Raw genomic sequence first — 23,597 nt, 5'->3', positions numbered from 1 at the left:
GGTTGGGAGGGAAGAGTATAAACTACAGAGTTTCTTTTTTATTATTATTTTTTTTTTAAAAACAGCATTGGTGAAGTTGTTGACTTTCAACTTTTTTGAGGGAGGGACAGAGATACTGTTGCGTTGTCTGAATTGAAATAATAATGCACATTTACGTGTTTTAATTGAATAATAGTGTTCTTAGCCAAAGGGAATTAATTAATTGAGTTATAATAATATTTTTGGTTGTTACTTCTCATCAAATGTTGTAACCTGTAAGTTGTAACCCACCTATTAATGATATAATAATAGTGTTCGTAGATGGACTAGGACAGAGATGGTGTCTATAATTTTTCGCCCTGTATTTTTTTCTTTTTAGATTTTATTTTTTTGGGGTTTGTTCTTCATAGAATAATGTATATTGATTTGTAGGATTCAAAAAGAAAAAAAAAAAAGTGTGCTTTCTCTTATGTAAAATTTTAACAACTTATTTGTAATAAAAATAAATGTTTTGAGGGCGTATCAACTATCAACATAAATGGGATTGATTTCCTTCAAAATATATATTTAACAACATAAGAACCACTCGCATACTTTTCTTTCTTTTTTTTTTTCCATTTTTTTGGTCCTTATTTAATATGCTCGATCAAATTTATTCTCAACAAATGCAAAATAAAAATGAAAATATATTAATTCAGAGACTATTAAAAAAACTCTTTTTTTTCCCAACTCTTATGTTGAAACTTGATCATTTTGCACAATCTGATAAGCTAATATGAGTCAACCTTTTCTTTTATCTTATTCTTCAGTGGCAAAGCTTCTTAGCAACATACCATTACACAATCGTACTTCACTTGTTCTCCTTCTCCTACATGGCTATATCTATTCAGACGCATATATTTGGTATTTTTCAAACACAACCTTCTATAAACTTTTAAAAATTGGATTGTTTTATTTCCTTAAACACACAGCACACACATTTTCCCACCTAAAATACTAAATAATAAAGTGCTGCCCAAGATTTTGCTAAAAAACAGTAACTCAACGACAAAATAGAGATCCCTTTCAATATCTTCAAGTATCAGTCTTTTTGTCCAAACCCTTATATGGGTGTGTTTTAATTTGCAGCTAGTTTCATCTGCCAAACCCAATAGATTTTTTTTCTTTTATTTATCTTTTTTTTTTTTTTGAGAAAAAAAGGGTGCATTGAGGTGGAGAAGTATATTTTGCTTTACCAGTTAAAATTGTGTTTTATTTAATCGTTGGATTAATTTTTTAATGTTCTAATTTTAGTATGATCAGTTTTATGTTGCACACTGTAAATTTTTAATGTCGATATGCACAAATATGACATTAAAAAACTAATTTAACGGCTAAAAACAATAAATTCATAATGAAGGAGTAAATGTAAAACAATCTCTTTCACTATAAAAATTCTAAAAAAAGAAAACCCAGTAGGTATTTTTATTATCAAAACTTATGGCAGAACATGCACGGGAGTAGGTGTAGTTTTTACATTATAGTTGTAAATTCTTAATATGAACACGTACAGAATAAATCATTAAAAAAATTAATTTAATGATTAAAAATAATAATTTTTACCCATGCAAAAATCACGTTCTATTATGAAGGTTCTGTTTTTATTTCCTAGGGCCAAACGAATAAAAGCGTCCGACTCCAAATATCCTGTTCAGAACAGAAACACGTGTGGTATATGCGAAGAGGGAATGCAACTTGGCACTCGTACTACTCCTCCAACCACTTCTTATCTTATGCTTTGCCTTTCCTTGAATTGAATGAATGGAGCGTGGGTGCAATCATTGAAATCGTGCCCTTTACAACAATACGAAAAATATGCCACTTCACTGTACACCTTTTCAAAATAAACCGTATAAATAAAGAGATAAAAGGGATTTTTTTTATATGTTAGCCTATCGATATATAAAGTTTTTTATCGGTTAAATTTATATAAAAATACGTAAAAATTAAAATATACGTAGATTAAACGATTAAAAAAATTTAACTTATTAGTTTATCGACGTACCAGAAAATTTCTTATAAATAAAAAACCTAACTTTTCCTTCTCTTTTATACTATTTTTTTTTTAATAATTATATGAGAATTCAATAAAACATAGGGCTTTGTTTTCTGAAATGCTAAATTAGTATTTTTTTTTTTATAATTCAAGTGAGGGAGATGGAGTCAATGTGATATTACTATTAAATTATTGCTGCAATTATGTATTTTTTAGGTTTTTAAAAATAGTATTATCTTTATTGGTATAAAATCCTATCTCACTAGATTAAAAATCTCACCTAACAATCTAATGAGACCTACTTTTTATGAGTAGGAGTTTTAACTTCATTGAGATATATAAGAGTGCTCTTAATTTTTCTTACTTTATTTAAATTTGTATTGCCTGTAGGGATATTTTATCGTATAAACTCCCTATCATCGCTTCTATTGGCATATCGTGCAAGGTTAAAATTAGGGCATGTGAAATTCTTATAAAATATTATTAGGAGGTAGGGAATTATATAGCGGATATAAGAAAAAGAAATCCGGTAAGAAATGTTTTTGACTCTTATATGTTTTATATTATATTTTGCCAACATCCTATTATTTTTAGTTCTAGTACGCAGAGAAAAAGGTACATTTTGAATTAATGCAATGATCACAAGCAAGTTGCCAAGTTATTAATCCTTAATTGATGACACTCATCTCTCAAAAAGAACCAAAAAAAAAAAAAAGGAAAGATGATATTCAATAAAAGAAGTTTCAGAACTCACTTAATAGTTAATTCCTCACTTGATAATTGAGATTTAATAAAAATCTTGATACCGTAAACACGAACTCATGGGAAATATATATATATATATATAGGGATGTTCTTCCGTCTCTCTCGGTTCATAAAGGAGGGTTTATCCCTCTTTTTTTTAATTTCATCCGGGTAGATGTCATCTGACGGAGGGCATTCAGTGAAGGGTATTTAATTGAGTAAATATTTGGATCCCGTTTATTTCACCGATTTGAGTTTAGAATTCAAATTTTGATACAGTAAAAAGCTCTCATAAATAATTATATCTAACTTTTTTACTACAGTAAAAAACTCTCATTAAAATTACATCTCAATTTAAATTAAAAACTCAAATCAATCAACTTAACAGTCGTTTTATTCATTATGACTTCCACAACCGGTCAACGATATTATTAATTGCAGTAAAAACGACAATGCATTTAGAATGGAAGGGATTTTGACGAAAGGTCAGTAAGGGTCGTGTAAGTTTTCACGAACGATGTACTCAGTGGTGTTGGGGTTATAGATTTTTTAGGCATGTTTAATAGCAGGGGTTATGTTTTAGGTGTTAAGCTATAGTTTTCCTTGAATTAATTAGGTGGAAGATGTTAATGGAAATTGGTACTGGTAAAAAAAAAAAAAAAACCATTAAAGTTTTTCATGACCGAAATTTTTGATATAAAATTGAATTAATCTGATGGGCATAATTGAATTTAACATAATATATTACTCATTATAAAATTTAAAATTTTAAATAACTAGTTTAAAATGTATTTTTTTTAATTTGATATTAAAAAAGTAATTGATTAAGAGCATCATTAATGGAACTCTCTAGATTTTAGTTAAATTTTAGATAAAATGGTTAGAAAATTATTTTAGCTAGTCATTTTTATGTGGTACATTCCAACCATACTCCATATTTTAATTAAGTATAAATTATTTTAATATTTATTAAGTTTAAAAATATGAATAATTTTATTGAATTTAGAAAGAACATTTACATTTATTATGGTTTGAAAGAATAAAATAATACAAAAAATCAAATAGCTAATGCTAGTTATATTTAGCTAGTATGAAATAGATTATCTAAAATAGCTAACCATTTAGCTAATAGTGAGTAGAAAAAAGCTAAATTATAGCTAAATCATTAGCCCAATCAGTTAAAAATATGAAATAGCTAACATGATTGGAGTTGCTCTTAAAGTATGATAGCAAAAGTTGTTATAGCAAAAGCAACTGCTATTGTAGAAAGTAATAAATAAATAAAATCATAATTTACCAAACACCTCAAGCTATTGTAGATTGTTTAAAAATGTTAAAAAACAATCTTTAAAAATAATGTCAAACAGGCTCTTATTATTATAAACTCAATTTAAATTAAACTTGCCTTATTTACATATGCATAAAAATATTATCGTGACCTTTTTTTTTCTTTTTTCCGAATTACTTTGTTCCTTATATTGTATGTTACGTTTTTAGTGCCTAGTTGTTGCGTCTTTGGCATCCCGTATTTCAAGGTCTTATTCTGTCCATGGAAGCATTAATTTTACCTGGAAAAAATTTAGAGAGGCATCGAGAATTGACTTCAGAGCCCAGCAACATTCATCCACGTAATTACAACTAGACTAAGGGTGCGTTTGGTAGTGCATTTTAGAACCTAAAATTACTTCTTTAGTAATCAAAAGCTGATAATGGTGTTTGGTAAAAATCATAAAAAGTGATTTTTAAAGAATTTTTGAAAAATTTACAGCTAAAATCAGAAGTAGCCTAAAGACAACTAAATTTTAAATTGTATGAGAATCAACATAGTACAATTAATGATTATAAACAAAGTTATATTAAATAATTAATTATTAATTACTAAGTATATTATATATTAATTATTAATTAATAAATAGATATACTTAATAACTAATAAATAGATAGTAATGACTTAATTATTAATTAAATATTAATTTATTATTATTAAAAAAAATAATAATTACCAAAAATTGATCATGTGATATATCAAACAATAGATTATTAAATAAACATTAGTAATTAAATAACTAGTTATTTAATTATGTAACTAAAAGTTAATAATTTAAGTAGTCAACGGAATATTAATAAATTATATATATACTAATTATTTTTCTTAATACACTAATTAATTACGTATAAGTGCATTACTAATATAGTAATTACTTATAATTAATTACTAATTACTATTTTTAATTATTTAGCATATTAATTTATTATATATATAGTTTAATTACTAATGTACTCATCAATGATAATTTATCCATTATTATTATATTATTAATATATTAATTTTTAATTGCTAAATAATTATCAATTATTAATTACTTTATACATTAATTTAATATTATTAATTACGATCATCTTAACTACTCTACCAACAACAATTCAACCTCATAATTTATCAAACGCCATTACACTACTTTTGGAACCAGTAACATTTATATAGTTACAGTTTATCAAACACTTAGTTATTTTTTTCTTCAGCACATCTAAAAATAATTTTTTTTTATAATCTATAGTACTACTAAGCTCGCTCCAAGTCAACTTCACCACACTACTCACGCCAACCAGTTAATTGTAAGCTCAAAGCTTAAACAACTTCCATAATAGTTGTCCACCTTCCTTTTTCCTTTAAGGTCCCGTTAATTTCACTAATTTGAGTTTTGCTACAATAAAAAGTTATTAGAAACAATTACATATAACTTTTTTGTTACAATATAAAACTCTCACATAAAATCACATCTCAACTCGAATTAAAGACTCAAATAAATACCTTTCTAATATAATATATTCAAAATAGACCGTGGGATGAGACGTTAAAAGGAGCCTATATATATATATATATATTATCAGCTCATTGGAAATATTTTACATTTGTGTGTGTGTGGACACTAGTACGTTACTGCGTAGATTTGACCTTGGAAGTCATTTGCGCGTCAATTTTTATATCACATAGGTCAATTTTGGAGCTAAAATACAAGTTTAGCCCCGGTACGTAGAAGCTCATTTTTAGAAAACTATATGTAACTAAAAAGATGTCGATTACTTCTTTCAAAAAAGGAAAAAAAAGATGTTGACAATACATAAATGTAAATAATAATAATAATAATAATAATAATAATAATCAATGTCAAAGGGCATTTTTACTTTATCGTAACGCAGCTTTTTATGAGAGTGCACGTTAATATAATATATATATATATATATATATACACACACACACATATTTAACGGTGAATATTTCTTACTTGTATGTTGTATAGTTATAATAATATTGCTTAAGATGCCGTTTTCAAATTGTTAAAGAAGCTTTTTCGCCATCATGAAGAGCCTAAATTTTAAATTCTTCTCTCTCTCATTTTTTTTAATCTATCATATGTGACGCCTCAATAAATTATTAATGAGTAATATTTTGGAAAAGAGGAAAACGAAAACAGATGTTTTAAAGTATGACAATTACTAGTCGTCTAAGACTAAAAAATAATAACTATAGAGGAAATCATAGCATAAAGTGCTTCTGTGAAAGGAACAAAAGTTATAATTTGAAGTCTAGTGCTTATCTTTTTCCTGTCCCACGTGACCAAATCATGCCCCACAAATTGAAAGCGTGAGAAAATAGAAAGGACGACCATGAATTTGCAAGCAACTTTTTTGCATAGAAAATGAAAAGTACATTTAAATTATTTTTAATTTTTACGTTTAAAATTTAAATTTTTTATGAGAAATATTTTAAAACATAATTAATGATTTGAATTTAGTATATAAAACAAATAAATAATTCTTCAATAATAATTAAATATTTTATTATTTTTCAAAAATTGTACGTTTTTATTATTTCCTTTTTTATAATTCATTTTTCATTTGTTGGATAGTTGGATTTGCGCTGTGATTCACGCTTGACACTCGCGGGAACTGGGAAGGAAGGATTAAGAAAGATTGAACTCTTTTTTTTTTTTTTTGTTTCGATCATTGAAACTATGAAGGCGTAGGGACTAATATATTACACAGAATATGAAACAATATATAAAATACAATTCTCAAATATTGATTTTTTAACATTATTCCTAAAAATATTTATAATTAGAATTTTATTCTATCAATAAGGTATTTTTTTTTAAATATCCCGCAACTATTAAATTCTTTTATTTCAACAAAATATATTTAAAAAAAAAACTATTATTAATAGAAAAAACATGTAAAGAAAACAATTATAAAAACAACTTTTTTTTAAATATCCCGCAACTATTAAATTCTTTTATTTCAACAAAATACATTTAAAAAAAAAACTATTATTAATAGAAAAAACATGTAAAGAAAACAATTTGGAGTAAAGGGACAGGTGGTTGGAAGAAGGGACATATGTTTGAGCTACTCACCACAAAAGCGGAAGTGTCCTCTAAGCTTCTCCAATGGCTACGCTATATTTGTTTATATTGGGTCCGTTTAGTTCGCTAATTCGAGTTGAATGTAATTTTATGTGAAAATTTTTTACTGTAATAAAACTCAAATTTTAAATTTGAATCGATAAAATGAACATAACCATTACTTTCATTTTCATGATGATTTATCCTAATAGCTAACATTGGAATTTTCTTTTTTCTTTTTTTTCCCCCTCCACCGAAACAAAGAGACATTACAATTCTTTTCCGTCAAAATTGATCAGTTCTTTTGTCTAATAGGAGAAATAATCATGAAATATGTCTAAAAGAAGAGAATAGTATTATAGTTTTATCTTTTATTATTTAAGTCCTCGTGCCGACCGCATATTATTCAGATTTCATTTTTGATGTTACCTGCTAAGACGAGATTAGTTAATAGTTTATAGTCAAAAATAAAATGTGTCAAAATGGAGTTATTTTCTGTAGTAGGAGAGATAATCATGAAATGCCTAAAAGAAGAGAATATAATTTATCTCATCTTTTCTTGTTTAGTCTACGACTGCACATTAATTAATTATTTGTCCTAAATAAAATGTTTAAAACTCATGCCCATTTACGTCAACACAATATATAGATGTACTGAAGTAAAATATAATTGTAACATAAAAAACAGTTCGGTGTTTGAAAATTAAATATATATACATTTTTAAATTTATGTATTATTCTAAAAAAATTATATTACATTCTGAAAATTAAATATGACTTAAATTGAAAAAAAAAGATAAGTTATCCTTAGGGTACCAAAAAACCGTTTTTAAAACTTGAATATACTATTTTAATATTATTAAATAGATAGGATAGCTGTGAAATGTTTCATTATATTTAAAGGTATAAGTATCAAAATGATTTTATCTAAAAAAATATATATATATGATCAACTTATTTCGTTTGTAAGTTTGTAACTACCCCTTTTATTTTTATTTGTTTAAAGATCCTTTTAAGTAATGCCACTAACTAGTAATAAACATAAAATAAAAGCATATGAGGTTTTACCCACAATCAACAACGCCAATGAAAAACATGGGTTTTTCTAATAAACAAAAGCTCAATATTCTGACAGATGCAGTCTATAGGTTAATTTTCTCAGATTTTATTACGCATTCTTTAATAATATCATATCACGTCAATTAAAAATATTACTCGTATAATTTTTAAAGTAGTGTGACATAATAATTCAATCAAGATGACATTTAAATTGATGTGATATTATTTTAAAGATAAGAAAGATAATAAGGTGACATATCCTAACTATTCGATCTTAAAGTCAAGATATTGCTTGAATATGAGAAAACTGCAAAGTCATCTAGTGTCTCATCCGCAAGAAAGCACACTATATTATATTTCATAATAAAGTCCTTATCTTTTGTACTCAACAAACTTTTAGGATATTCAAAAAGTATACCACTAGGTTTCGATCATTGTAGATGTATACTATCAAATTATATTTGATAGCTAAATATAATTTTAACATAGAAATGAGCAACATATCTTATAGCAAACGACATTTTTTTTTTTATAAAAGACTTCTCACAAAAATGCACACTTGCAAGCCACCCTCGGTGTGCACGTATGCCAACAAGCTCCCTTCTATGATAAAGCACAACCACCACCATCGAAGATGCGTGATGGCTACAATGACAACGTCCCTTAGATCACGTGACATGATAAGATTGTGAGACCTTAGATAACGTGATATGAGAAGATTGTGAGGCCTTAGATCACGTGACATGACAAGATTGCGAGGGCTTCTGCCACCCTACCCCTATCTATCAATACCACCCATATTTGAGATGTGCGAAGCCGAGCCCACTCCTTGTTCTTCTAACACGATGATGAGACCACCCTCCTCCGGAGACATGTGAGTCTACCTCACATTTTACTTTTTTATGTTTTAAATTATTTTTAACTCATTTGTTTTATAGATTCAACAATATTTAAACATATTTATTATAATGTTTTATCTCATAAAAAATTAAATTTACATGAAAGCTATGTGTTTGAAACTATAAATCAAAATAATATTTTTGACTTGTCTGTTTCATATAATTGAACCACAATTTAAAATTTTATAGTGCAGTGTTTTTTCTTACTTTTTGAATTTTTGTTCAAAATTTTGAAATAGACAATTAAAATTTTTTTTTTGAGCAAATTTTAAAAACGCAAAATGGAATTTCTTTTTATTTCTACCATTAATATTAACCTATATATTTTTATTTTTTAGACTAAAATTAATTAAAAGGTAGAATTTTTTAAAAAATGTACTTTAATTTAAATAAGTCAGGTACGTAGATTCTGTAATTTTATCTTTATTTTTTTTTATAACCATTTATAAATAAATAACATTTATTTATCCGCAAATAATAAAAAAAAAACTTTTCTTAACAAGGGGAAATAAAAAAACCGAAAAAGAGTTGGCGACAAAACCCTAGATGTTAAACCCCCCAAAATCCCCAATTACCCTCCTTCGTAGCACTAGAAGAGTCCCGAGTCCTTTTTCCCCTTCCTCTGGAACAAAATTTCCTCATTTCCGGAGTTATCTTCTGCAGAACAGAGAAAATGGTTTGGTTTCAATGCGAGGATTGCGGAGACAATCTGAAGAAACCAAAATTGCCCAATCACTTCAATATTTGCTCCGCTTCCAAGGTAATTCTTCTCGCACTCTGTTTGCTTTCCTTGAAAATGTCGTCATATGAAAATCCAATTACCGAACCTTCGTTTTTCTTTTTCCTTCCTATTTCTCGTCAACCAAACAGAAGATTTTTTTTCCTCTCTCGAATTTTATGCTGTCGTTTGCTTTTGCAGTTGTCGTGTATTGATTGCGGAGAGATATTCAGGCAGGAAAGTGTTCAGGGTCACACGCAATGTATGACCGAGATGGTATGTACTTTGTATAATTAGTGGTTCTAATTGTGATTAACAAACTCAAAATGTGTTAAAATTTTCTTATTTAGCATTTGAACACTAGAATGCACTTGCAAATGAATGATTATTTCACTTGCTTTGTGTATCCTATCACTTGGTAGAATCATTTTTTTTTTTTGGCCTTAGTTAATAATAAGCTTTTAGATTTTTTCATACTAATTTTATCCTACACGCATTGGACCGATATTTCTTACTTTTCCTCTTACTTCTTGCTAATGTTTTTATAGCTTGTTCACTTCCTTTGAAATCTTGGGTGGTGGAAGGCAAAATGCATTAAACTGTTTTGATTGGCTAACTAACATTGTTGGTATATTACTCTCCAAACATTGCTATGAATTTTATGAAAGTTATCATGGAATTATTCCTAATTATAAGGTGCTATTAACTTATTATGATAATTAAGAAACATAAGATCTCCTTAAAAACTGGCAGTTTGATAGTAAAATTTATAATTAGACATAATTCAATGAACTTTTCATAATTATAGTGACATTCAAAAGGGTATCACAGTTTGATTGTGGAATGATATATTATGTCTCACTTTTTATTCTTTGAAGGAAAAATATGGTCCCAAGGGCCAAGGAAAAGCTTTGAATGGTGCAAGTGCCAAGCAGCATCCGGATTTTGATATAACCGTTGGTTTGTCTGAACGCCCTCCGTGGTTCTGTAGGTATGTTTAATAGCTTTTTCATTCCAGTTGTTGTTATGAACTTTGTGGTCCCATAACAACTTTTTGGTTATGAATTTAGGTATTAGACTATTATCTGATGTAAGAATGCAGCATTAATTGGGAGAAGAAATAGTTTATATTGATCTTGTGACATTGGTATCTACAATCCCCATTACAGTGGTCGTGCAATACTATTTTAGCTCATCCTTAGTTCTTTGGGATTTGCAATTGGGGTCTGAGTGTTTTTGGTTGTATATCTGTGCATTTGCAGTCTTTGTAATACCAAGGCTACCAGTAGGCAGACTCTGCTTCTCCATGCAGAAGGAAAGAAGCACAAAGCCAAAGCCAGAGCTATCCATAACGCAAAGCAACAACCAAAGCAGATGGAAGAATTTACTTCAGATACAAAGCTTCCATCTGAAAACCCTCCAAAAGGGGGGTCGCTTGAAAAGAAAGATGGGGCCGAACCTAAAGCGCAGGATGTTTCTAAAGTTGAGTATGAGAATAACGATTTTGGAGAAAGTAATGGAAATTTATCATCAAAGAAAAAGAGGAAACTCGAGAAATCAGATAATGGTTTGAAGAAAAAGACGAAGGAAAGTACATTGGGTGCGCTTGACAATGGTGAGGTTATTCAGGGTGGAAAGACAGAAGTGGGAGATAAAGATAGTCAGGCGAAGCAAGATAAGGTGTTGAATTCTGGCATTGCTGATGAAGAAACCAAGAAGATAAATTGGAAGAAGTTGATCACATCAGCGTTGAAATCTGTATGTATTTTATATCACCTATGTTCATGATTTTACAATATACAGAAAGACAAAAAATAATTTAAAAAAAAAAAAAAAAAAAAAAAAAAAAAAAAAAAAAAAAAACTGCTTAATGGAAAATATAAAAGCTTGCTATGATCATCAAACAAAAGCAGCATGGAAGACAGACCCACTCTCGACCCCTAGAGTGGAAAAGATAGAGGATCACTTTTATGCCTTCTTCAATATCGACTTTTTTCTTACGTTATTATGCTCACTTACTAAGTATGTTGACGTATACTTCTCCGAATCTTTTTTTCTATATTGGCTTAGAGTCCTGAGGGCGTTTTGAAGATGAAGAAACTCCGAAAACTTGTTCTCAAGGCTCTTCATGAATCTGGCATAACGGGTGAAGAAGATCAATTCAGAAATACTCTTGAGCACAAGGTTAGCCCACCCCATCCTTTATTGGTTTAGCATATAATTCTCTTTTTTAATTATCAAAGATGTCAACTGAACTTTTTTCCAAAATTTATTTATTTATTTTTTAATTATGTTTCTTGTCTGTTGCAGATCAATTCAAGCTCCAGATTTGCTGTTGAGAACAAGTATGTTCGTCTGGTGGGCAAAGATTAAACGTACACTATCATTCTTTGGAGACAAAATTTTCCTCTGCTTCTTTCAGGCCTTCTTTGATAGCTTGGTTTGTAGGAGTTAGGTTGAGCTGGACACTTGTGTCTCCTATTATCCTATAACTTGTACTCTACCAGAGAAATTTTGACGGTATCTTCTCTCTTTCTTTTTTTTTTTTTTTTTTTTTTTTTTTTTTCTTTCAAGAAATAAACTATTTGAACGTATTCTTCTAGTGGACAAGCCATTGTTATTACCTCTGAGAGATGAAAGGAACTCTTGTATTTGTTGTGATTCTATACAAGCTCAAATTAAAATTTGGGATTTTGCATGCTAGTGGCCCCTTTCACCGTAATCTCTCTTTGTTCCCAAACTAATTGAAAAAATAGAAATGAACGCCAGCCTCGTGAGTCATGACAGAGCATAGAAAGCAGGTAAATATATTGCATAATTTTGCTGAAGAAGCAGGACTTTAAGTCTTGAATAGACTAATAAAATTAATATGAACTTCCTTTCGTAATTTTGTGTTTACTGCAAAAGTGCTGTTTAACTTGGCTTTTATAATGTAAAGGAAAAAAAAAAAAAAAAAAAACCTGCTATCGACAAGCATAAGCACCTGTATGGATCTTAATTCAGAAACACTGATTTAACAAAAAAAAAGAAGACAATATTAACAAACAGCGCAGGGCATCACAATGATGTAAAATAATTTTCAGTAAGATATTCATATACATTTTTATCATAACGACCTCGAAATCTTATTTAAATTACACAAAATGACAATGTTAACCGAGAGAAATTCTATAATTGTATAAATACCTGCCATGCAAAATGAGTAAGGAAAAGGAAAAGATATACTTGGAACGTTTTTTCGTGGCTGAATCTTTTGGTATGCACATTTCAATTCTTCAGAACTATCTTGGCTTTACATTTTCTCCTTTAATCCACTTCCTTCTTCTCCGAGCATTTTGTGCTCCGAATTACAATATAAATCTGCTTTCTCGATGTTGGAAAAAAATAAAAAGGCGTTTTGGAAGCAAAATGGGATCGGGTTGATGAATAAGCTAGAACATCAGAATAAGGACGATGATCAACAATGCCATGGAACAAACTAGTGCCTGCAACCATGTGATAATTTATATCAACTAGAGTGTTAAATCATGGATTAGCAAAGATTAAGTGCAAACTAAGCAGTTCAGAGCCTGTAACAGACTATAATGTATGCTAATCGGGTGAGAGTGAGAGAGAATTACAGCAATTGCAGAGGCCGCTAGGCCAGCTCGCTCCCGAGGATCCTTCCGATAGTGATTACCGAAGTACAGGAAAGTGCCATAGTACCACATGAGTGGAAACACAAAGCCCAATAGAAAACTGCCATGAAAGAAATAAGCATGAGAGAAAGGGGAAATGGGAATGCGGGATGTTAATTCACCATTTCTCCCAAAAGCTCAAGCTATTAGGAGGTGGACTAATAAATAATTTTATATTTGAACAATCCCTGCAACCTTGAGCCAGATGGATAAATGTACGGGTAAATACATTAATTGGACGAGGCTAACACATGATGACAATTTTCGGAGACCAATCACAGGAGTTTGAATTTAGGACCTCTCCTCTAATATCGTGTTAGTTTTTCATTTCTCCAAAAACTTAAGCTATTAGGAGATGAGCCAACATTAGTTTTATATTCTAACATGGGAAAAGAAGGAAATGAGAGATACTCACGAAAACCATCCTATTCCACAGCCAAAGCAAGGGAGGGGTTTGTCATAAATCCCACTCTGGAAGTCCTCAACATCTCTGATGAGAGTATACTTGCCCTTGTCCCGGTCTGTACCGTCTGTTGCTTGCCCTACCATCACCATAATACCTCTCACTTGTCTGGATAACACTCGGTAAAACAGACCAAGTTCTATAAAGACCTTGTTTACTAATTGAATATAGGAGTTTACGAAGTTATCAGATTTAGCGAATTTTCATACTAAATAATATATTTGAATATGTTCAGATTGTACAGATGTTAAAATCAAATGAATGAAGAGAAGCAGGCAAAAGATGTATACACAAAATTGATGGGGGAAAAAACATAGAAAGTCTATGCTAAATGTTGCGTGTGTAAAGTGGGAAATAACATTGGTTGAGCATTCGGGCAAATCCAATGTCACACAGATGAGAAATTATGTGCGTAAACAGCAATTGAGGTACAGAATTCATCATGACACAATCACTTCAACTAAAAGCATATTTTATAGTGCAAAAGATTATTAAGGTCATAGATGAATGAAAAGGTCTGTTATGTAGTACGGTGTCCAAATGGGTTCACTACCTTTAAACATCGAATAATATCGAGCTGATGGCCTCAAGAGATCAAGATGCTTATCGGAGACGGATGTCACCAATTCAACGCCATTTCTCAATCCCTCCGCCTCCTCAACATTAAGATCTGCTACACCAATAAATCTTAGTTGAGAGTTAGGAAGTAAATGAACTTAACAAATACAGTTTTGTTCATTAATTATTTGTCATGCACACTCATCATTCATGTTGTTATAAGGGCTAGTAGAAGGTCCTCATGCCAACTTCCATAGTCGAATATGCGCTCTAAATTTCCAATATTTTGACAAGCACAAAACTATTATGTATAACGGAAATGAATTATCTATATTTGAGAAACAAAAAGTTTTACTTAGATCCATCTGTTCAGAAGCAGATGTCTTTGTGGGGTCAAGGTTCTTGCTTCCGTCTTCCCCGCCTCAGTTGCCTGTTCCACGAAATTAAAATGGTATTTCATGTCTAATCTGAATTGAAAATCACCGGTACTTATAATTTTAACAAATCATTCAGGTTCACCTAGTTGCTGGCGAAATCGGAGAACAATAAATGAACAAGACAAAAGAAAAAATGAAACTTCACAGAATATGAGGTTGCTAAAGGCTTAACATAGACAATTCCTCCACATGGTTGTGACTATTGTGGTTTACAATCAAGCAGAAAAAACACAGCAAGCAAAAACAAACTGAACGTTCAAAAATAACTAACAAAAATCAGAATAAAGGATAAATGGCCTCAGCAAGCAAACTAAATGCTCTCCCGACGAAGTGAAAAGAACCAAACTCGGATTTTTGTGAAAAAGTTTTCCAATTTGGCAAATTTTTCTGGATGAACAATAAAAATTTTGCTCTCAAAGTCCTTCCACTATCCTAAATGATTTCCCAAAAAAATAAAAAAAAACCTCAAACTACTGAATTAATTCATAAACATCTAGCTGAAAATTCATCTCAAACACAATAATTCATATATATGAAAACACCGGTGAACAATTAAGATAAATAATTGAATACCCATAAAAAATTATCCATAGCTTTAGCCAAAACACAAAGGAGAAACCAAAAATATACATATCTACACACAAAATATTATCCGTGTTTCTCGGATATTAAAGAAGCGGTGAAAAGAGATATTACAACAAAACAAAGATATTACATCAATAAAAAAAGTGAAGAACTTGCCTGTTATTTGCAACTGAGCGGCAAAATTCTGTCCAAATTCTCTTGTTTCTCTGAACAGATCAGAAATGGGAGCGGAAGAAACTAAAAGAGGAGTCTTTTGGTTTCAAGAGTTGTTTAGTTCTCCTTCAATATTAAACAACTGAACGCTGAAGAAAATTGACTCCTTTTTATTTCTTGCTTAAAATTATGAGAAAAATAATAAAAATATTTATGTGCCTTTCAACTACCAGTTTTTTTTTTTTTTTTTCCTTCCAAGTTTTTATTGGCTGGTGGTGCGAAAAGACAAGTATAACCTTTGATTGACTCTCACTTTTCTGCAAATTTGTGCTTTCCTATTCCACTACGGTTTGACAACTCATTTCCTTTTGATTTTTGTTTTTGTTTTTGTTTTTTGTTTTTGTTTCCTCTTTTTGTCCAAGAATTCTCATGCTTGCTTCGTTCTGCATTGCCGACTTCCTGCCGGCAAATGCAATCATTTATGAGATCAATTTCACGTTTTCAATAATTTCAATATTTTGGATTTATACCTAATCCAATTATAATAAGGTAAAAAAAAAGCAGTATAATGTTTTTCTATATAAGAAAACGTTGTATTGTATTGCCGTATAATTTTATATTTTTTCTATTTTAATGAAGTTTGTTTGGTTATTTTTTTCTTCTTAATTTTTTTTTTTAATTTTTTTTTAGCAAGATGAAAATAATTCTATAACCTTTTTTAAAGTTCCATCACATTCAAATTCCAGTGTCACTAAACCAAACATTCTTTGGGATAGTTTAAAGTTTAGACGCACCATATTTTTCTTATTAATCTAATATAGTTACAATGTGAACGGATAATCCAGCTTTCTTTTCATTTTCCATTTTTCCCTCTTGTTTATGGTTTTGGCTCTTTGCCTTTTCTTATAGAAAAGTCTTTTCTTTAAACCAAACCCAACATTTCTTTTCATTATATAAAATTTTTAGAAAACTCTATTCTAAAAATTAGAGAAAATTATTTGGTCCCAGAAATAGACCCATAAGTCTATCATGCTCTCCACCAGCTACGTCAATAAAGTCTCTCTCTCTTTTTTTTTTTTTTTTTTTTTTACAAAGAAGTCAATAAGTCTCTAAAATATGTATGGAGTCTCTTCCACAGATAATTTCTTGGAACAATCCCATTTTTATTGCATGCATCCCCACTTGATAAAGACAACTCTGTAAAGTTTATTTATATATTAATGATCTATTTTAATTATTCTCTTGTTTTTCCCACGGTTAGTCATCTATCAACGAGTCTTTACTTAGCAAGAGATAATATTGAGCATTTAACATCTTATTATTGATGGAATATAAGCTAACATCTCGTTCATTTTACAGATTTGAGTTTAGAATTCGAATTTTGTTACAGTAAAAAGCTCTAAAAAACAATCACATCTAATTTTTTTACTACAGTAAAAATCTATCACATAAAATCACATCTTAACTCGAATTAAAAATTAGAATCAACGAACTAAACATACTCTAATTAAAGAAACTAGATAGGTATTTAATAAAACAAATAAAAAGAATATTAATTATAAGTCTAGCAGACAGTGGTTATAGAAGACTTAAGACTGAAGTTAGGCACAACCCACCATCAAAATTCGAAAATATATAATAATAATAATCTTAAAATGTCAACTTAAATATCGCACCACCTTCCCATGTTTTCATCTTACTTTGATCTATATATAGCAACCAATATTCTTGCAAATTTGGAGAAAATAGAGTACCCTTAACCGAAAGGGTTGGTTCTTATTAGGAATGAATACTGGTGCGTTTGGTTGGTGTATTCGTGCCATGATTTAAATTATGGTTCGTGATTCGTTACAGTATTTTCTCTCATAAAAAACACACGTAAATTTAGAATGGTTTTGAATTCATAAACCATGTCCACTTATTTGTTCATGTATCAAATCAACATGCCGTGTTTTAATTTCAAGAGACAATTTTAATCATTTAAAAACAAAAATTAAGTTTCAAAAGGTTTTAAATGGCATTTGATCAATAGAAAAGGCTTAAATGAAAATAAAAACAAAAGTCAAATCTCTTAAAAGGAGAACGACATGTTTCTTCTCCGTGAGGTGTGCCGCCATCGGCGTTGGTGCCGGTGCGTCTTATGAGCCTTACAAAGGTTAAATTGAGAGACCCTAATCACGACACTAACTAAACTGGTATATATATATATATATGTATGTATATGTATATTTTAAAGAAACATTTAAAATTTTTTAAAATGATTTAAAATTTCAAATACGAGATTCATATTTGTATTTTGGCTATTTATGAAATGTTTTGATTTGTTGTCAATGTATGGTAGGTTTTTAATACGTGCCATTAAATACAAAAGAGTAAACCATATTAATTCCATACGGGAGGTTCAGGTACTTTTTCATTTTTTACATACTAAAAAAACTATCTTATTAATAACACTGATTTGATTATTTTCCTTTTTTACCGTTACGTTAATGATTACCAACAATACTCATCATAGCATGCATAATAATAATTTGTGATAAATATTACTATAGAAATTAGAATAATCTTATGCTGACGGTCATAAAGATACAAGATAGAATAATCAAAATTATAAGGGATTATTTGGATCTGGTTTGGACCTTGAAAGAAAAACTTTTTAACTATCCAAACCATTTAAACCATGATTCAAATCTCTCTACTAAACACGTTTTTACAATGCGAACTTGTTTTTGGGTGCTAGGATGGTTGGATTGGAGTTTGAGTTTTTCTTTGTTTTGTACTTCAAAAAAGGTCAAATATTGACTTGGTTAAGATTGCCGCAATTTTAGGGTAGACACATATAAATAAACTGTGATGGTTATTTTGAGGGCAATGATATTCCAAAAGAGGTGACTAGTAATGGCAAAAGGCCAAACTAGAGCTGGCTTTTTGGTTAATCAACCAACGTGATGTACTTACTTTCATCACCTTGAAGCAACGCAACTGAGTTCACACACTATTTACTTCACTTAGATTGCAAGATATATTCATATGAAGTTTCAAAAGTTCATATATATATATATATATAAAGAAACATATATGTTTCTTAAAGATGTTATGTTTAGCTATGGTTTAAGGCAAGATGTGTGTCTAGAAACGTGGGCAACAAAAAACCCTTAATCATGTTGGTAAGCAAGGTTTAAAAAGATATTTTGGGGATTAAATTTGTTCTATACACTATATTCTTTGATCAACAAGTCCCTTTTATTTATTTATTTATTTTTAAGGATTGTCATCAATCAACATAGTAACGTTGGAATTGACCCATAACTTGAGCAAAAAAATTATCCCCTAACACGCTAGACAGTGTCCGAATCAGGCTTATGAGGGCCATGATACCTGCCATCTTTCCTAACGTCCATCGAAATCTCAGTAAGCTGCAAAAAACACAAACAAGGACTTAAAATCAAGGAAAAAAAAATCAAAAAATACCACTCAAGATGATGAAAAATATTATTTATACCACTTCACTAAAAAAATAACAATTGTCATTCAATTAATAACGAGAAAAGAAAAAGTCACTATGATAATTATTTAAAATGATATAAATATTAGGCAGGCATAAAACCATAACAAACCATGTATTTTCCTCTAAAAAAAATCAATCCTGTGAAATGGTAAAACGTTAAAAACCCAAAACAGCTTGACACTAATCTTACATACCCGTTTGAAGACATCTAACCGCATGTTATTAGAGGGAGCTCCAATCTTGTATTGACCCTGGTAAACGAGGAAAATTACCAACAAGAAAGCAATGAAAAACAGTACAGAAAAAGCAAAAAAAAAAAAAAAAAAAAAAAAAAAAAAAAAAAAAAAAAAAAAAAAAAAAAAAAAAAAGGAAAAAGCAAAATCGAGTGAGGGAATGAAGGATTACCACTGCCAGACCCACAGCAAGATCAGCAGCAAAGGTGTCATATTTCTCACCACTGCAACCAAAAGTATAAATTAACAATTGAATTTATTGATGAATATTAAATGCATTGAAATTTTAACGAATTGCATACCAGCCATGGCTAGCCAAACCAACACTCCAACCAGCTCTTCTGGACATGTTCACAGCTTCAATACTCTTCGTCGCGCTTTTCATTTGGTTCACCTGCAATGCAAACCAAATGGTTAAAAAATAAAAAATAAAAGAAAAGTATATGGTTCATCATGATTTTGTACAAACTTATTATTTATACCAATTTAAATAATTAATATAACTTTTTATTTTTTCTTTATTAATTAAATAATAATTATTTAATTTTAAGTAGAGTGACATAAATAATAATTTTTACCGTCTTAAGTGGAATTTTTGATATTTTCTCTTCAAAATATCGTACAAATATTAAGAGCAGGCCCTAAAGTTGTATCGAACTTGAAAGGTAAGAGAACGGAATGATGCTGGAACCTCGAGAAGAAGAGCATTGCATGTTTTCTGTTTGATCGCCTTCTCAACCTCAATTCTCTGAAACATGAGCAGACATTGCAAAGTTGTCAGCGTCTCTTGCGCTTTCAGTTAATGAGCTCAGCAACTTGTTTTAATTGCATAAAAGGAGTTAAGAAATGAGACGTAAAAACAAAGAACTGATACAGAAAGGATGTTTGATCTGGACCTTTGGATTTGTGAAATGACATCTACTGGTATTTCGTGTTATGTTTGATTTTGAGCGAATATATTTCTGTGGAAGAATAAAACATTTCGTAGAAGAAGTTTTTGTTTGTGATTCTCTGACCAGCCTATGGTTGCTCCAAGTCATCCTTGGGAAATGGATGTTCAATCGACAAAATCGGATATTCGCTCACAAGAGACTCGTAGACATCAAGCAGAGTAGCTCCACAGATATTCTGCGACGTTTCATTGTTCTGTGGGCAAGAAATACATACAATGTTAAGTTTACATGTTGCGAGACTAATGAGCATAAATTTATGCACAGAACAAATCATCTGATAGCACCCAGAATGGCCTAATGCCACGTGCTGTGGTTCATAAGAATTCATCTGCGCAACTGTGTCCCAAACTTCAGGTCATATAAAAAAAGGAAGAAATTTTCCAACCAACTTGGGAGCGATGATGATATTGATAGAATCAACAGCCTAGACATAGGGAAAAAAAAAGGCCAATAAGAGGAAAAAAAGCAGTGGAAAAGTACCAAGTAGAATAGAATAGTGAAAGGTGAACTGGAATCTGACCTCCATGACATAATTGAGAAGGGATTCATTGAGAGAAGCTGAAACCATTACACAATAACAAGGCACGAGAAGAGTTTAGACATTTAATTTTTTTGCTACAATATTTTTTTCTCACATAATTCACTTTTAAACTCAAGTTCTCAATTCGAACGAGTGAAACAAATGGGTAATATTTCGTAAACAGAAAGAGAAAAGAGGGGAAACCCAAATAAGAAACAAACATACCACCCCAGGTTCACCACTTGGAACTAGGGGTGAAAGGAATTACCCCGAACCCGACTACCCGACCATACCCTACCCGAAAATATAAGGGTTTTTTTTTTTATTTATAAAAAAAATTAGCCCAACCCGCAATGGGTGGGTAGGGTCGCGGGCCCAAGCTCCATTACCCCGCTTAACCTTACCCGGCCCGAAATAACCATATGCACTTAAAAAAAAAAAGCCCTACATTACCTACCTTTCTCATTTCTCATTCCGAGCACCCTACCGCCCCTTCTGCCTCTCTCAAATCTGATATGACTCTGAGTCTCACTTTGCTTATGTTTCTTCTTCTTCTCACTTCCTCCGTCGTTCCTCCGCCCTTCCTCTTCTTCTTCTCAGACTCTCTCTCACAGTTTCGAGCCGTTAGTGGCCAAGATTTTCTGCCGTCAAGAATCAAGATTAAGCTACTTTGAGGTTGGAATTTTGTAACATTTATGTAATAAGTTGAAAACTTTTTTCTTTATTAGATGATTTTCGTTTGATTATTTCTGTTTGTGAGATTTGTAGGGACTCCTTTCCAGGCTTCAACTGCGACTTCCAAAACTTGGCCACCGAGAAGGCGAGAACATTTGGTTTACCGGTGGAAAAGTAGTTGAAATAAGTAAATTTGGAATTAGTTTACCTGAAGTAACCCGGCCGACCTGAGGTTACCCGAGGTAACCGAATGGTATACAGGTTTTGGGATTAATTAACATGTTGCGGCCCAGCGTTTTCTCAGGCCGATTATTGCGGGCCGGTCAAAAACAAGCCCAAAAACCGACTCTATTGCGGGCCGGTCAAAAACAAGCCCAAAAACCGACCCTACCAAGCTGACTTTCACCTTCACCAACAAAGAGATGACCAATTAAAAACAATAAGACTTTGACTAAAATAACCAAATAATATACAATAATAAGAGCAAATTTGTGATGATTTTTAGCTCTTCAGACAAGAAGAAAGCTTCAAAATCGTTGTTCAAAATTACATTGCAGGAAAAAAAATCCATTTAAAAAACAAAAAGAGGGTCGAATTCATTCGAAAACCTCGATGGTGGGAAAACCACGGCTGTCGTAGATCTTCCTAGCCTTAATTCGTACAATCCTCTTCGCCATAGTCGGGCTTCCCAAGTTTTTCTTTTTAGCCTTCAAATCTTCCTTCGTAGTAACCGAATGTCCAAAGTTTTTCTTCTTCGTGTGCCTTAATTTCTTCACCTGTAGCATCTTTTTGCTGCGAGACTTCGCCATTACTACCATTACCGAGCTTTTTAAGTATTATGAATCAAAACTCAACCACGACGATGCATGAGGGTAGGCCGTAGGGGAATTAGGGTTATCTTATATCTATACATCTATATAAGTATCAAAAACTTACCTAAAAAAAAAAAAAAAAAAAAAAAAAAAAAAAAAAAAACCAAAACCCCCGGTTTGGTTAAAACGATTTTTTTTTTTTTTAAATCTTCACGTTTTGTTTTTTTTTTAAACACTCGTTTTGGTTAAAACGATTTTTTTTTTTTAAATCTTCACGTTTTGTTTTGTTTCTAAACACTCGTTTTGGTTAAAATGATTGTTATTTTTTTTTAAATCTTCGCGTTATTTTTTTTGTTTCTTTGTTTGTTTATTTTTTTAGTTATTGATATCCGATTTTGTACCAGGCCCATTTAAGGGTCCAGGCCCAACTACGGCATCACGAGACGTTATTGGGCTCTCTTTATTGACCTAAACCATGCTCGGAGAACTCCCGTGAGTTGTGGTTTAGTGGGCCATGTGTGATCAAGTAGGCCCGTTTGTTGTTTAATTCGATCCAATTTGAATCCCGCTGGGAGGTTTTCAAAATTAATCGGATTAAATACAAATGAGTGATGGAGAATTCTCAAAAGCCTTCCTCACGTCTTTTTGAAAGCCCAAAATTCTTAAGTCCACACCTTAAAAACTTTTCCTTTTTGTTAATGTTGATTCTCAGTGTTTTGACTCCAACGGAGGCTCTACCTGCACTAGACATGCCTAATGGAGGCTCTCTCTATGGCAGACATGTCTCTCGAAGCATCATCTTCATATCTAAGTATGCTTAATGGAGCCTTTTCCGTGTCAGGCATCATTCCTTTGAACTTCCTCTTGCCCAACTCACCATCGGAGCACTCTTCGCCTCGAGCATGCTCACCCTTTGGAGCAGCTTCACCTGGAGCAGCCTTTGTTTAGAACATGCTCACCGTTAGAGCAGCTTCATTCAGAGTATCTTTCATGTCAGAGCCAACTTGACGGTTGCTTAGCCTATATCGTATAAACCATCTTTGACAAGGTCTGACATGCGATCAGACCTCTAAAAGAGGAAGTCAACAGAGCACGAAGCTGAGTCAAACACCCTTGAGAATTTCAGACCTTGGAACTCTTCACGTTAGCTTCAAATCTGAAACTTTACCTCCAAGTCTTTTCATTT

General features: G+C 31.1%; 3 protein-coding genes across 5 annotated transcripts; 1 reads left to right on the top strand and 2 right to left on the bottom strand.

The window, feature by feature from the left end:
• The first annotated feature begins 9,646 nt into the window (after positions 1 to 9,646).
• Positions 9,647 to 12,812, top strand: LOC21409954 (cell growth-regulating nucleolar protein). The gene is made up of 6 exons (XM_024161375.1): positions 9,647 to 9,879; positions 10,039 to 10,113; positions 10,716 to 10,828; positions 11,100 to 11,595; positions 11,908 to 12,021; positions 12,148 to 12,812. Exons 1-6 carry the CDS (start codon positions 9,793 to 9,795, stop codon positions 12,208 to 12,210), a joined length of 948 nt encoding a protein of 315 aa, XP_024017143.1. The 5' UTR covers positions 9,647 to 9,792; the 3' UTR covers positions 12,211 to 12,812.
• Positions 12,813 to 12,917: 105 nt separating this feature from the next.
• Positions 12,918 to 14,970, bottom strand: LOC21409953 (60S ribosomal protein L18a-like protein). 3 transcript variants are annotated; one of them, XM_024161376.1, is made up of 5 exons: positions 14,891 to 14,970; positions 14,531 to 14,650; positions 13,930 to 14,056; positions 13,458 to 13,575; positions 12,918 to 13,322 (listed from the first exon to the last, which is right to left on the bottom strand). In XM_024161376.1, the coding sequence occupies exons 1-5, from the start codon at positions 14,898 to 14,900 to the stop codon at positions 13,269 to 13,271; spliced, it is 429 nt and encodes a 142-aa protein (XP_024017144.1). In that variant the 5' UTR covers positions 14,901 to 14,970; the 3' UTR covers positions 12,918 to 13,268. The 3 variants fall into 3 exon arrangements, with proteins under 3 accessions (XP_024017144.1, XP_024017145.1, XP_010090099.1); XM_010091797.2 differs by having other exon boundaries at positions 12,919 to 13,322; positions 14,531 to 14,647; XM_024161377.1 differs by lacking the exon at positions 14,891 to 14,970 and having other exon boundaries at positions 13,930 to 14,085; positions 14,531 to 14,608.
• A 4,078-nt stretch (positions 14,971 to 19,048) lies between these two features.
• On the bottom strand, positions 19,049 to 22,408 carry LOC21409952 (enolase). Its single transcript, XM_024161492.1, has 8 exons — positions 22,208 to 22,408; positions 21,943 to 22,005; positions 20,538 to 20,597; positions 20,110 to 20,199; positions 19,754 to 19,845; positions 19,624 to 19,675; positions 19,413 to 19,469; positions 19,049 to 19,126 (listed from the first exon to the last, which is right to left on the bottom strand). The coding sequence occupies exons 1-8, from the start codon at positions 22,406 to 22,408 to the stop codon at positions 19,049 to 19,051; spliced, it is 693 nt and encodes a 230-aa protein (XP_024017260.1).
• Positions 22,409 to 23,597: the final 1,189 nt, after the last annotated feature.

Source organism: Morus notabilis, unplaced genomic scaffold (assembly GCF_000414095.1).
Source record: "Morus notabilis unplaced genomic scaffold, ASM41409v2 Scaffold329, whole genome shotgun sequence".
Lineage (NCBI taxonomy): Eukaryota > Viridiplantae > Streptophyta > Magnoliopsida > Rosales > Moraceae > Morus > Morus notabilis.
This window is presented reverse-complemented; position numbering and strand designations above follow the sequence as displayed.